Source organism: Dama dama, chromosome 1 (genome assembly GCF_033118175.1).
Source record: "Dama dama isolate Ldn47 chromosome 1, ASM3311817v1, whole genome shotgun sequence".
Lineage (NCBI taxonomy): Eukaryota > Metazoa > Chordata > Mammalia > Artiodactyla > Cervidae > Dama > Dama dama.
Genome location: NC_083681.1, coordinates 18577455 through 18593224, shown reverse-complemented (window position 1 = coordinate 18593224; position 15770 = coordinate 18577455). Strand labels below are relative to the sequence as shown.

Genomic DNA, 15770 nt, shown 5'->3' with positions numbered 1-15770 from the left:
ACAAAGGTAAATAGAAGATACATGTAATATCTGAGATATTAATATAAATACTGAGAAAAATAAATTATGTGTGTCTCTGTTTTATTTTGACATTTATTTTAAATGCAGCTGAGTTCATTTGTTTCTGTTTACATCTGGTTTTAGTTCTCTCCCAATTCTTGATTTAATTTCATTATTTGAAAATGTAAGAGAGTAACATACTTCCAAAAGTCAAAACTATACTGAGAGAAGTATCACTCACCTTCCTATCCATTCCTCCTCTCTTCGCTCCACACTTTGTATGTCCCCAACTTACAACGTATCCGTTAAAGATTTTTGATGGTGTGAAATAGGTATGCATTCAGTAGAAAATGTACTTCAAATTTTGAATTTTGATCTTTTTCCAGTCAGCAATATGCAGCTTGAACTCATGATTCTGGGTAGCGACAGTGAGCTGCAGTTTGGAGTCAGCCCTATGATCCCAAGGGGAAACACCTGATACATTAACAACTACTGTTTTCCACTTTCAATACAGAATTCAATAAATTACACAATATTCAACACTTTATTGTAAAATAGGCTTCATTTTAGATGATTTTGCCCAATTTATTATGGGTTTATTGAGATGTAAAAGTGAAGTGAAGTCGCTCAGTCATGTCTGACTCTTTGTGACCTCATGGACAGTAGCCTGCACCAGGCTCCTCCATCCATGGGATTTTCTAGGCAAAACTACTGGAGTGGGTTGCCATATTGAGATGTAACCTTACTGTAAATCAAGGAAGATCTGCAATCAATTTCAATGTTTTTTGGTTATCTTTCCTGTGGGTTTTTTTTTTTTTTTTGCAAAAGAATGATTTTTTATCTCCCCTCTTCTAACACAAAAATTAGCATGCTATGCATACTCTTTAGTGTTTTTCTTTTTCCACTTAATGTGATTTCCTGGAAATCATTCCTTTATTGTATGTATTATATTTTCTGTGTTTCTTTACTATTTGAAAATCTTTCTTTTAGTATTTAGGAAAGTTTGTATCAATAGTTGTAATAGTTATCTTTGTTTCTTTTTAAAATTGAGATAAATTTACATATAATGTATTAGTTTCAGGTGTATATCATAATGATTCAATACTTGTAAATACTGTGAAATGATCACCATAATAAATCTAGGTGACATTCATCACCACACAGTTACAATTTTTTTCTTGTGATGAAAACTTTTAACATTTCCTCTTTTAGAAACTTTAAAATATCCAGAATAGTATTATTAACAACTTAATTGGTGGCACTAGTGTAAAGAATATGTCTGCAAAAGAAGGTGATGCAGGAGACTCAGGTTTGATCCCTGGGTCAGAAAGATCCCCTGACAGGGGAATGACAACCCACTCCAGTTTTCTTGCCTGGAAAATTCCATGGACAGAGGAGCCTGGTGGGCTACAGTCCATGGGTTGCAAAGAGTCAGACATGACTGAGCGCGCACACACACACACACACACACACACACACACACACACACACACTATTGTTTTTTTTATTACAAAAGTTTATTTAACAAAAAAGTTCAGTAAGAAAATGTACACAACCCAATTTTTCTGGTAGTAAAATGTGGAGAAGGGGACACATGGAAGCAGTTGATTTCTCTGGTGAACACGGCTGTTGCTCATACTCGTTCCAAGGCTTCTAACACGATGATACTATTTCCTCGTGTTACCACCATTCCAGTATTGTTCTGTTGTCCACTAGTTGCCATCTCCACACATTCATCTATCACAAGATTCATAAAGGGATCAAATCCCCACAATATTCCTTGGACATGTCTGCCACCATTTAATTTCAATGATAACTTCTTGTCCATAAATTTCTTCAGCTCGGGAGGGTGTGCTTTGCTCATGATGTCTACTCTGCGAGCCCAAAGAAGCCTCCAAACGGAATTCGAGTGGTCCCTCACGCTTCGGTGGCAGGTCCGGGGCTTTGCGTCTCCCACACACATTATTAACTAGAGTCACCACGATACACATTATAGCCCCAAGACTTATTTTTTTTTTTTTTTTTTACTGGAAGTTTGTTAATTTTGACCTGCTTCACCCAATTTTTCCCACCTTTCATCCCCTGCCTTTGGCAACCACCAGTCTGTTCTTTTGTATTATGAGTTTGTTTTATTCAGATTTCACATGTAAGTGGGATAATATTTGTCTTTCTCTGTCTTTCATTTAATATATTGCCATTACAGTCCATCCATATTGTAACAAATGGCCACATTTCCTCCCTTTTATGATTGAGTAGTATTCCATTGTATATATCAGTATGTACCATATCTTCTCTTCTGTATCCAATCATCCATTGATGGACACGAGTTGTTTCCATGTTTTGACTATTGCAAATTTTGCCCACATACTATTTTTCTACATATTTATTAACCCTTGTTTAATTCTTAGTTCTGTAACGAAATATATTAAATACTCATTATCAGTCTTTTTGCTGATGTTTTCCTAGTTCTATTTTGGTCGAAACTTCTCCCTAGTATTACTTTGGAAGTGCTTGTGTGCACTTGAAGAACAGCTTGATTATGTATAAAACCCTTGGTTCTGCCACTCTACCCATTCAACCTAACTGGAATCTAACAGATTCACTCAGTCTCCCACAAGACTGAAAATTTGCTGTGACCATCCTGATTGCAAACATTCTGTCCTATCATTAAACCTGTATCAGATCACAAGTTCTCCTTTTGTGGTCAACTTCTGGTCACCAAACCACTAAGCCTAGTTTTTGATACAAGAATTAGTGATAATAAAACTTCATGACAAGGCTTGAGATATATAGAGAGAAGCAGAATGGCCAGACCCCATCACCACATAAACCTTGTGTGGAAGCTTAATTTAGACAGGGTTCCCAGAATATAAATAGATAAGACACTAATGCCTTTGGGGAATGCCTCCGGGATAAAGCTACTATGAAAAGAAAAAAAGCATTCATAGTTAAAAAAAGCTTCAGAACTTATTCCCTTGAAATAGCTGACAGTGTATTCTTACTGCCTTTCCAGAATTTACTTAAACAAAAGGTTACTTATCTATAATCTCTTTAAAGCCTTTGAGATTTTGAAGGAAGCTTGAGTGTCAAGGCTGAAAGGGCTCTTAGAAATAATCTAATGTATCTTTTCTTCTTTAACAGATGAGAAAACTGGAAATGTTGTCTGGAGTGGAAGAAGTATGTGAAGCTTACATGTGGAATTTCAGGCTTATTAAAATGCTTTGAAAAATAAATCTGTTGCAGAAATGAACAAAGAATTATAAAATATCTTTAAGTTTTGGGTTCAGATTTTTAAAAATTTTTAAGAAGAAAAAGCACAATGAAATTGAAGATGCTATGTTACTTTCTCTTATCTTATTCCTGTTCTTTCCTAGTGGAAATCATTATTATGAATTTGGTATTCATTCCATCCATACTTTCACACTTTGCTTATGCATATGTATCAAATATTATGCAATTATTTTAACTTATCAAAATGTAAGCATAGTACATAACATTCAGAAATTTGATTTTTGAAAATTTTGAGTGAACCTCCTTATACATACCTCTGTGAGTATAGAAGTAAACCCTCATTATTCCAGTGTCCCTGTGGCTATTGGGGAATGAGTCATTCAGCACAAGTGTTCTTGTAATTGGGACATACTGTGATAATTAGCAGTGATCAGTCCATATCAGGTGTCAGGACACTCTTGCCTTCTGGAAGGAGTTTTGGATAAGGAGTCAAGACTACTGCTGGCTCTGTTCCTGACACTGTGACATTGGAAAAGGAATTGAAGTGTGATGGAATGAGCAATGGATATGACACCAGACTTGGCTTCCAACTGTACCACTAATTCCACTTGAGCCTCAGTTTCCTCATATGTAAAAAAAAAAAAAAAAAAAAAGATCCTGCTTCATGGTGCTATTGGGCTCAAACTGGATAGGGGTGAGATAAGAGATAAAAGCAGAATGTTGCTATTATTAATTTAAATATCAATAACCTCAGATATGCAGATGACACTACCCTAATGGAAGAAAGCGAAGAACTAAAGAGACTCTTGATGAAGGTTAAAGAGAAGAGTGAAAAAGCTGGTTTAAAACTCAGCATTCAAAAAACTAAGATGGCATTTGATCCCATCACTTCATGGCAAATAGATGGGGAAACAATGGAAACATTGGCAGACTTTATTTTCTTGGCTCCAAAATCATTGTGGAGGATGACTACAGCCATGAAAATTAAAAGACGCTTGATTCTTGGAAGCAAAGCTATGACCAATCTAGACAACATGTTAAAAAGAAGAGACATCACTTTGCCAACAAAAGTCTGACTAGTCAAAGCTATGGTTTTTCCAGTAGCTGTGTAGGGATGTGAGAGTTGGACCATAAAAAAGGCTGAGCACTGAAGAATTGATGCTTTTGAACTGTGGTGTTGGAGAAGACTCTTCAAATTCCCTTGGACAGCGAGGAGATCAAACCAGTCAATCCTAAAGGAAATCAACTCTGAATATTCACTGGAAGGACTGATACTGAAGCTGAAGCTACAATACTTTGGCCACCTGATGTGAAGAGCCAACTCATTTGAAAAGACCCTGATGCTGGGAAAGATTGAGGGTAGGAGGAGAAGGGGACAATAGAGGATCAGATGGTTGGGTGGCATCATCGACTCAGCAGGCAAGAGTTTGAGCAAACTCTGGGAGATAGTGAAGGACACAGAAGCCTGGCAGATCATGGGGTCGCAAAGAGTTGGGCACGACTGAGCTACTGAACAATAGCGAAGTTCTCAGTTTTCATAATAGTAGAATAAGAGGGATAGAACTTGGTATTGAAAGCCCTTTATACTCTAAAATTGTTTGTGATTCTGTGACTGGGGATAAGTCAGATCCCCCAAATGAGAAGGGTGGGGATCACCCTTGGATCCCCACCAGTGGCTGCCATTGGAAGAAAAAGTAGTACAAAGCAAATAAGATAATATAGCATCCCTTCCTTTCCCCTCTCATCACTTCTTCCATTCCTCTCTTCTGCTCTTTCATCTGTTTCTTCCTTTCTTTTTTCCTTTCCTTTCTTATTATTCTGTTCTTTTGTCCTTCTTCCATTTCCCAAACTCGCTGTACTTCTTGAAGCACTCATTTCAACACTTCCTAGCTAACTTCAATCTATTCTTCAGATATTCTTTGCTTTTCTGGGAAGCCTTCTTTTGTAGGCTCTCAAATTTTGAGCATGATGCCCTTCCCATGCTCTCCAATAATGCACTCAGGACCGTCATCATTGCACCTATCACTGTGATTTGAATTGTCTTCAACTGTTAATGGAATGTAAGCCTGGGGGGCATGTAAGTTTCATGTCTTGTTCACTGCTTTATCCCAAAAGGCCATACTGGTGCCTGGAACATAGTGGGCACTTCAATTCTGTTGAATAAAGAATAAATAAATAATCAGACACCATGCTAGGCAGCATGAATACAGAAATAAATAACTCAAAGCTGTAAGCTCTCAAGGAATTAAAAGTCTCGTAGGGAGGATAGCATGACTTGTTAAGTCACTTTAGTCGTGTCCGACTCTTTGTGACCCTATGGACTGTAGCCCGCCAGGCTCCTATGTCCATGGGATTCTCCAGGCAAAAATACTGGAGTGGGTTGCCATGTCCTCCTCCAGGGGATCTTCCCACCTCTCTCACATCCTCTCCATTGGTAGGTGGGTTCTTTACTACTCGTGCCACATGGGAAGACCAGGAGGATAGACAGGCAATCAAATAACTGCAATGCTATATTATAAGAACAAGCATCAGAAATCTGTTCAAAATGCAAATGTATATAGAGGAAAGGGTTTGAAGGGGTCTAAGAAAGTTGTATAAGAGATCGGTAAACTGGATATTAAGGATAAGCAGAAATGTGTCAATCTGGGAAAAGCAAAGGACATGCCAGGCAAAGCATCAGCATATTTATTCAACTAGTATTTAATAATCCCCAAGCATGTGCCAAGCACTATTATCGATATGGATGGTATAGCAGGCACATTGGGAAACACCCTCCTGAAGTCCCTTTCCTCCCTTGCTTAGGTCTTCTTTCTGTCTGACCCGTGTCATCCTGCATCTCTGCAGCACCCCTGCAAGTGTAGGTATTTACTACATATGAAAATGTATGGGGAAATTGCATTTCCTTGGTCCAAGAGAACAAGGTCTTGGCTGTTTTTGTGCTGAGGAGGACGTGAGGGCTTGTGTTTCTCAGTGTTTTGATCAAAGGCACACAGCTGTCATACGAGAACACCCTGGAAATGTAATCTGAGTTCTCCAAGGCATAGCCTGGGCCTCACCATCTGTCTCAGGCCACAATCTGACTGAGGACTATCTTTGGCTGAACATCCCTTGCATGGATCAAATATTAATACAAGCATCTGCCAAGGAGAATAACAAGGTAAGAAAAAAATGCACATGAAATAAAGGCTAGAAGAATTCTCATAAATCAAAACACACACCATTATGCAGAACTTTTATGGAGGCAATTAGTGAAAAGAAATACAGAGTTACACAGAGTAAAAGATAAACCATTAAAGGGGTTGTTTCATGACAAAGCTGGAATTTCCATTTGCAGCAAATTTTATACAGGGCTTTCAGCAGTGAAAAAGCGGAGTCCTAACCAGTGGATACCAGGGAATCCCCTGAAAACATGTTTATTTTACTTTTTCACTTGCCTGAGGATAGAATTCTGAGTTGGATACAATTTTTCTTCAGAACTTTGAAGTAATTGAAAGCCTTCTCTCTTCCAATATTGCTGATGACAAGTTGGAAGTCAATATAATTACTTCCTCTTTGAATGTATTCCCTGTGCAATTTCTGTTTACTTAAGATTGCATTTCTTCTGTCTGTATTGAACTTTAACTTCCACATTTTCTGATAATCTTTAAGTATGTAGGACTAAAAACTGCTAAGACTCTCCGAGTACATGGGTGAAGCTTGTTGATTGTGCACTTCTGTGTAAGCTGAGCTGTTAGGGACTTTTCACTGGGGGAATTCCAATGTCAGTATCTTTTCCCCTTGGGCTGCTCAGATTCCTCAGAGAAGGCTTTTCCAATCCGTTGCCCAGAGCTACATGTGAAGGCTTATATTCCACTCTTAATGGAACCTGAGTAGGGGAAGACGCCTGGGGTGAGATATGGGTTCACTGTTCAGATGTATGTTTATTTAAATCCACCCTTTCAGTAGGCTTCTTCAATCTCTAATTGTGCCATTGGTTTCCCAGTCCAGAGAGTCTCTTCAAGGAATAAAACTGTGGTCTCTGCTCAGGTTGGGGAAGAATAGTTATTAGCTGTGTCAAGGTTAAGGGAAGGGGCGGATCTTTGGGACCTAGCAATTTCTTGAAAGGCTCTGAACTAGTTATCTTATCTTAGCTATCCCCACTGCCGCCAATCTGTACAGTATAAATCAGATGAACTCTTGGCTTTCCCTACTACTAGTTTGAGATTCAGCTTTCTTAGTTTTGCTAAATTGGCTACAGCAGTCCTTTTGCACCACAGCTTCCAAAACTCACTTGCTGCTTTCTTCTCTTTGATTCTTATCATCCTTATGGATTTATGCTTTAAAAAAGTCCCTCTACTGTCATTTTAGAAGAATTTTGAGAGACAGCAAAATTATATGCATATGTTGTATCTTTCTGTCTTAATCCAGAAGCCCAGAAAACTTTTAAATTGAGGTGAAGATATGCTATTTCTATTACTGTATCTTGAACTTCAACTGAAGCCAGGAAATTAGCAAGTAGATCGCATAAGGGTTCAGAACTTACACCATGGAATCAAACCTGTGATTGAACGCTATGTCTGTCACAAAATATTGATAGTGGTTAAAGTTGCTATTTTGTACTTAATTTTTTCCTCCTAACATTTCTCTCTTTTCCTACAATATGCATGTGTGTGTGTTTGTATCACTCAATTGTGTCTGACTCTTTGTGACCCCATGGACTGTAGCCCACCAGGCTCTTCTATCCATAGAATTCTCCAGGCAGTACTAGAGTGGGTAGCCATTCCTTTGTCCAGGGGAACCTTCCCAACCCAGGGATAGAACCCGGGTCTCCCAGATTGCAGGCAGATTCTTTACTGCTGATTCAACAAGGAAGCCCACAGCATGCCTATATTACTTTTATAATTGGAAAAGTTAGTATTATTTAAATAAAATAATGCTAGCTGAAATGAGTAATACAAACATTTCATCTCAGTTTTATTCTTAAATAGATAATAGAGCTACTCATTTGCTTAAAAATTTGTGTAGAAATAGTTCTAGCTAGTAATTATAGTTTGTTGCAATCTGTGAAGATTTATATATAAGTAGTTTAAAAAATATGACACTGAGACCATATAGTCATGTTATATTCACAAAAGGAAATACTGGCCTGTATCAGCAAGCTCTTCCTTTCTGTGATGATTTCAGGGACAGGCTTCACTGAAAAGAAAAATTCTCTAACATCTTTTAATAATTAGTAGAATTGAAAACTTATCAGCCTTAAAAGTGTGACAATAGATTGTATATCTTTTGTCTTATCTCCCTTCTTGTTTAATGTTTTTCTTCTTTAAATCTTAACTTGATTTTGTCTTTATTATCTTATGGGAATTATAAGAAGGTTAGTAGAAAATATTTATATATCTATATTCCCATTGAATGATCCATCTTACATTTCATCACTATCATATCAGGACTCTTCTAATTCTTTGAGAAGTTCAGATAGAGTTTCATTATGTATTTAATATTGATGATGAAAATTTAAGGGAATGAGGATGTTCCATGAATGATGTAGACAGCATCAAAGCCTGGGTGCTATGGAGTTACCACTAAGGTTTGTGAATTCTTCATATGAAGCATAGACTATGGACTAAATGCATAACATTTATTACAATTTGTCAAATATTTGTTGATGCTATCATATTTAATATAATATGAATTCATTTCTTTTCTTTCTTTAGTCACTATGGACTAAATGCATAACATTTATTACAATTTTTCAAATACTTGTTGATGCTATCATATTTAATATAATATGAATTCATATCTTTTCTTTCTTTAGTCACTAAGTCATGTCCAACTCTTTTGACTTCATGGATTGTAAGACTGCTGGGCAAGAATACTGGAGTGGGTTTCCATTTCCTTCTCCAGGGGCTGGCAGTATAGTTAATTCTCAGTTGTCTAACTCTGATCATCTGTGCCTCTCTTCCTGCAGAAAACCCATGCCAGATGAAGCAAGCCCTGACTGTCTCCTATTTGAGGGGAAGTGTTCTAAGAACACTGCCACCAACAACATGGCTAGAACCACTAGCCCTTGGAACTAGCTCCTGAGAGAATTTGAAACAGTCATCAACATTTTCCTCTACATTTTCAGGAAATACTGGAAGTAAATAAGGGGACATGGAATTCAACAGCTGACTACCAGTGTTTTACATTCAGTTGTTTGGAAGCATATTGATTCAGCTCTGGCTAGAAAATACAGAATTACTTTATTACTTCCTAAAGTACACTAAGACATAAAAGTCAGTTCAGGGTAACATAGTTTTTGTATTGAAGGTGAATCTGCAATTAAAAAATCTGTTCAACTCTAAATCTGGAGATTCAGTTGGGAAGCCCTAAGGGACATTTGTCACTGAGATATATAGGTGCTTGACTTTCTTAGTTGATGCTGCCAGAGAGATGTGGTTACTGAGCAAGGGGAGGAAAGAAAAGAAATCTTTTCCTTTACTTGCATGGTTAGTTTGAGTATAATCCTTCAACTCTGAAAAAATGGATTTAATTTTCACAACAATTTAAATGAATTCATTTGAAGGTATGAAAACTTTTTGTCTAAAAGTTTGGGAATCATTTATCTAGTTAAATGAGCACTTGATATGGGACAGGTCCTTAAATATTGACCTTAAATATTGCTTTCATACGTAAAAGGTAAGACTCCATCTTGGGTTAGTCATTTAACTAGTTGTCTGATTCATTTAGTTTTCCTCATTTGGAAAATGGAGACAAAAGTACAAACTATATTTATTCTTCCAGGAACTGTGCATGTCAAGTGCTTTAAAGAAGCCACATACTTTGAAAATATTGGATGTCACTATGATGACAGTTATTATCACAGTCATCCATACAATGATATAGAACCTAAAGAGAGAACTGAAAAAAATGATTCACTTACCCCCTACATCAAGTGTCTTGATCACTAAGTTCATAGGATTTTAGTTTTTGTGGTTTAGTAATAATTTATTTAAAAAATAGAATCAAAATTTCTGGGTCAGTATGACAGAATGAGTACATGCAGAAATCTCCAGCTTCTGTTCTAAATGATTAGGAATGAGGGACAAAATATTGTCATATATATGTGTTCAGTTCAGTTCAGTTGCTCAGTTGTGTCCGACTCTTTATGAGCCCATGAACTGTAGCACGTCAGGCCTCCCTGTCCATCACCAACTCCTGGGGTTGACTCAAACTCATGCCCATCGAGTCGGTGATGCCTCCAGCCATCTCATCCTATGTCGTCCCCTCCTCCTCCTGCCCCCAATCCCTCCCAGCATCAGGGTCATTTCCAATGAGTCAACTCTTCACATGAGGTGGCCAAAGTACTGGAGTTTCAGCTTCAGCATCAGTCCTTCCAATGAACACCCAGGACTGATCTCCTTTAGGATGGACTGGTTGGATCTCCTTGCAGTCCAAGGGACTCTCAAGAGTCTTCTCCAACACCACAGTTCAAAAGCATCAATTTTTCGGCACTCAGCTTTCTTCACAGTCCAACTCTCACAACCATATATGACTACTGGAAAAACCATAGCCTTGACTAGACAGACCTTTGTTGGCAAAGTAATGTCTCTGCTTTTTAATATGCTATCTAGATTTCTCATAACTTTCCTTCCAAGGAGTAAGCATCTTTTAATTTCATGGCTGCAATCACCATCTGCAGTGATTTTGGAGCCCCCCAAAATAAAGTCTGACACTGTTTCCACTGTCTCCCCATCTATTTCCCATGAGGTGATGGGACCAGATGCCACGATCTTAGGTTTCTGAATGTTAAGCTTTAAGCCAACTTTTTCACTCTCCTCTTTCACTTTCATCGAGAGGCTTTTTAGTTCCTCTTCACTTTCTGCCATAAGTGTGGTGTCAACTGCATATCTGAGGTTATTGATATTTCTCCTGGCAATCTTGATTCCAGCTTGTGCTTCTTCCAGCCCAGTGTTTCTCATGATGTATTCTGCATATAAGTTAAATAAGCAGGGTGACAATATACAGCCTTGATGTACTCCTTTTCCTATTTGGAACCAGTCTTGTTCCATGTCCAGTTCTAACTGTTGCTTCCTGACCTGCATACAGGTTTCTCTATCCATGATAAAGAAGGAAGCTACAAAGGTAATCAGAGCCTGAAGGTACATAGTTTTCAGGAAGCTGGGACTGGAAAGAGGATGAAGACTTCAATGTCTTTATAAGAGCAAGAGCTAAATATGCCTCTGTCATGATGAGGATGAAGTTTTCTTCTTCACTATAGGGAACAAGTATTATTTGCTTTGCTCTCAAATATCATCTGTGTTCTGTGTTGAAAGACAAAGGAAATGCATTTACTTACCCATCTGAAACTTACTTCTGTCAAAATCTGGTAGTTGAAACAGGTTTCTGTGTGAGACTGGAATTTGAGCTTGAATAACATAGAGTGGCTGTAACTCGACCACCTGAATAAGTGAGAATCCCAAGACAAGATTGCAATATGTGACTTGGTTTGAGGCCAGAGAACTGGTGAAGCAAGGATGACTCTGCCTTACATGCAAGCCAAACATAGAAGGAACTCTGCACTGAAGATATTCTCTCAAGCAAAAAGAACACAAGGACACTTGGTATCATAAAAAGTCGTCAATAAAATCCATAAGTAAAAAAAATTCACAACCAAAAAAAGAAAACTAACAAAATGTTCTGGAAGGGCCTTAAAGCTGAAAACTGTCCCCCAGATCAACCAACCAACCCCGCTGCCCCAAGCAATAATCCCTGAAAAGCAAAATCATCATCCGTAAAACAAGATTAGGAATTTATGAAAGCGGCATGAAAGTAGCATGAAAATGAATTTATTGGTAATCTTGGAAATAAAGTGTGGTCACAAAACTTAAAAATATAATGGATGGCTTAAATAATAGCTTTTAAAGAATGAAAGAGGGACTTTATGAATTGGAAGACAGAACAGAAGAAATCTCCCATAATGCAAAGACAATGACATGTAAAAAATGTAAAAGAAATATGGAAGATTTCAGACTACCTGCAGGATATATCAAGCAGATCAATAGCCTACTCCTCAGTCATAGCAATAGAAGCCAGACAACAATGCAGTTATTGTTTTAAAGCACTAAGAAAAAATAAATGTAAATATAAAATTTGATACTCAGCAAAAAGATCATTTAAGAGGGAAGTTTAAAGAAAGCACACTTTAGGTATATGAGGACCAAGAAAGATTGCTATTTCAGAAAAGAATTGTTAATGAAAAAAATTCAATATTGAAACTGACTCTTATTGGAAGAATTATTCAAAGATGAATTTCAGCAAGAAGAGAAGCGAAGGATGAAGTGTAATGCAAGAATACTAGGTGTGCCTATAATCTGGAAAATATCTTAATAAATGTAAGTAAGTGTTGGTTGTATAAATAATAGTAATGACAATAAGAACAGTACTGTTGACATTAAAACAGAGAACTAAAGAAAATAATTATTACCTGGATGCTAGAGGATATCAGAGGGAATGAGAGGAACTATAATGTTCTTTTCTTATTTAGAAGGAAGATTGAGATGTTGAGTAACTTTAGGTTTTAATAGAAAATGTGTGTCTAAATATGTATTTAGATTATTGGGTTAATCTTTCAAAGAATAAAAATGGAAGATAGAATTTCCAAGTCAATAGAGGGAAAAATAAAAGCAAAAACAGAACAACCTTATATAAACAAGCAAGAAAGGGAAAAAAGGGAAAATGTGGAACATATAAAAATGTTACAAGTATTTCAGAATAATCTCAGATATATAAGTTGAACCTATCTATTCAAAGATAGACTAAATTTTTAAAATTTAGCTATATGCAATTTAGAGAAACACATATAAAACAAAATTATATAGAAATGTTGGAAATAAAGAAATATAAACGTTACCAGGTGAGTACTCATCAAAGCACAGAAACTATTACAGCATTATTTAAAATAGATAATATAGGATATAAAATTAAAAGCACTGAGGAACAAGAAGAAAAGTAGTCTTAAATCAGCTAACACAAGATGGGGATTAGAAGAACGTGCACTCATCTTTTCCTGTGAGAACTCCAAATTTACAACTAATCACTGAACAACCATTGACAGGAGAATGATGGATCCCCCCCACACACAAAAAGATACCACATGTCCAAGGGCAAAGGACAGCCCCAATAAAACAGTAGGAGAGGCGAAATTGCATTTAGAATCAAGCCCCATGCCCACTAAAGATGCTCAGAGGACTCAAAGGAAACCTTTTGTGCACCAGGAACCAGGGACCTCACAAGAGACTGAGTCAGACCTGCCTCAGAGTGTTTGAGTGTCTCCTGCAGAACCGCAGGTCAGTAGTGGCTTGCTGAGGGGACAGGGGCTCTGGCTGCAGCAGACCTGGGGAGGGCAGTGTGTGAGCCCCACCACAGAGCCTCCAAGCAGACAACCCACAAACTGGAGAATAATTATACCAAAGAAGTTCTAGAACTGTTGTGAGAGTTCTAGGGCCCACAACAGATTTCCCAACCTGGGGATCTGCCAAAGGGACTGAGAACCCCCAGGGAATTTGAAGACCAGTGGGATTTGATTACAGAATGTCCACAGAACTGGAGAAACAGACTCTTGGAGAGCACACACACACACAAAAAAAAACCTTGTGTGGACCAGGACCCAGGAGAAAGGAACAGTTACCTCACAAGAGACTGAGCCAGACTTGCCTGTGAGTGTCCAGGAGTCTCTGGCAGAGGCGTTGATCAACAGTGGCCTGCCGTGTGGTTGGGGGCACTGAATACAACAGTCCTGGCATAGACCCTTTTGAAAGAGGTCACCATTATCACCATCATTCCTGCCATAGTTTGGCCTAAGCCAACTAGAGGAAGGGAACACAGTCTCACACATCAACAGAAAATTGGGTTAAAGATTTAGTGAGCATGGCCCTGCCCATCAGAGCAAGACCCAGATTCCCCTACAACCAGTCCCTCCCATCAGGAAGCTTCTATAAATCCCTTATCCTTATCCATCAGAGGGCAGACAGAATGAAAAGCACAATCAGAAAATTAATCAAACTGATCACTTGTATCACATCCTTGTCTAACTCAATGAAACTATGAGCTATGGCATGTAGGGTCATCTAAGATGGACAGGTCATGGTGGAGAGTTATGACAAAATGTGGTCCACTGGAGAAGGGAATGGCAAAACACTTCAGTGTTCATGCCTTGAGAACCCCATGAATGTTGTGAAAAGGCAAAAAAAAAAAAAAATATATATATATATATATAACACTGAAAGACAAACTTCCCAGGTTGGTAGGTGCCCAATATGCTACTGGAGAAGAGAGGAGAAATAGCTTCAGATAGAATGAAGAGGCTGTGTCAAAGCAAAAACAGCCCCCGGTTGTGGATGTGGTTGGTGATGGAAGTAAATTCTGATGCTGTAAAGAATAATATTGCATAGGAACCTGGAATGTAGGTCCATGAATCAAGGTAAATTGGAAGTGGTCAACAGGAGATGGCAAGAGTGAACATTGATTTTTTAGGAATCAGTGAACTAAAATGGACTAGAATGGGTGAATTGAATTCAGATGACCATTATATCTACCACTGTGGGCAAGAATCCCTTAGAAGAAATGGAGTAGCCATCATGGTCAACAAAAGAGTCCAAATTGTAGTACTTGGGTATAATCTCAAAAGCAACAGAATGATTTCTGTTCGTTTCAAAGGCAAACCATTCAATACCACAGTAATCCAAATCTATGCCCCAATCACAAATGCTGAAGAAGCTGAAGTTGAACAGTTCTATGATGACCTACAAGACCTTCTAGAACTAAAACCAAATAAAGATGTCCTTTTCATCATAAAGGACTGGAATTCAAAAGGAGGAAGTCAAGGGATACCTGGAGGAACAGACAAGTTTGGCCTTGGAGTACAAAATGGATCAGGGCAAAGGCTAACAGAGTCTTGCTAAGAGAACTCACTGGTCATATCAAAAACTGTCTTCAAACAATGCAAGAGATGACTGTACTCATGGACATCACCAAGTGGTGACAGTTAATACCCCTGATGATTAGTACCAAAATCAGATTGATTATGTTCTTTGCAGCCAAAGATCATGAAGTTCAATACAGTCAGTGAAAAAAAGACCAAGTGCTGACTGTGGCTCAGATCATGAACTCCTTATTTCAAAATTCAGACTTAAATTGAAGAAAGTAGGGAAAACCACTAGGTCATTCTGGTATGACCTAAATCAAATCCCTTATGATTATACAGTGGGAGTGACAAATAGATTCAAGGGATTAGATCTGATAACTAGAGTGCCTGAAGAACGATGGATAGAAGTTTGTAACATTGTATAAGAGGTGGTGGTCAAAACCATCCCCAAGAAGAAAAAAATGCAAAAAGGCAAAATAATTGTCTGAGGAGGCCTACAAAGAACTGAGAAAAGAAAAGTGAAAGGCAAAGGAGAAAAAGAAAGATATATCCATCTGAACGCAGAGTTCCAAAGAATAGCAAGAAAAGATAAGAAAGCCTTCCTAAGTGATCACTGTGAAGAAATAAAGGGAGACAGTAGAATGCAAGACTAGAG

The 15770-nt window shown here is 37.9% G+C and overlaps 1 protein-coding gene across 1 annotated transcript; it reads right to left on the bottom strand.

Annotated features, from left to right (window-relative positions):
• Positions 1-1511: 1511 nt before the first annotated feature.
• LOC133044229 (small nuclear ribonucleoprotein G-like) lies at positions 1512-1929 on the bottom strand. Its single transcript, XM_061125665.1, has one exon. The coding sequence runs from the start codon at positions 1862-1864 to the stop codon at positions 1634-1636; it is 231 nt and encodes a 76-aa protein (XP_060981648.1). The 5' UTR covers positions 1865-1929; the 3' UTR covers positions 1512-1633.
• Positions 1930-15770: the final 13841 nt, after the last annotated feature.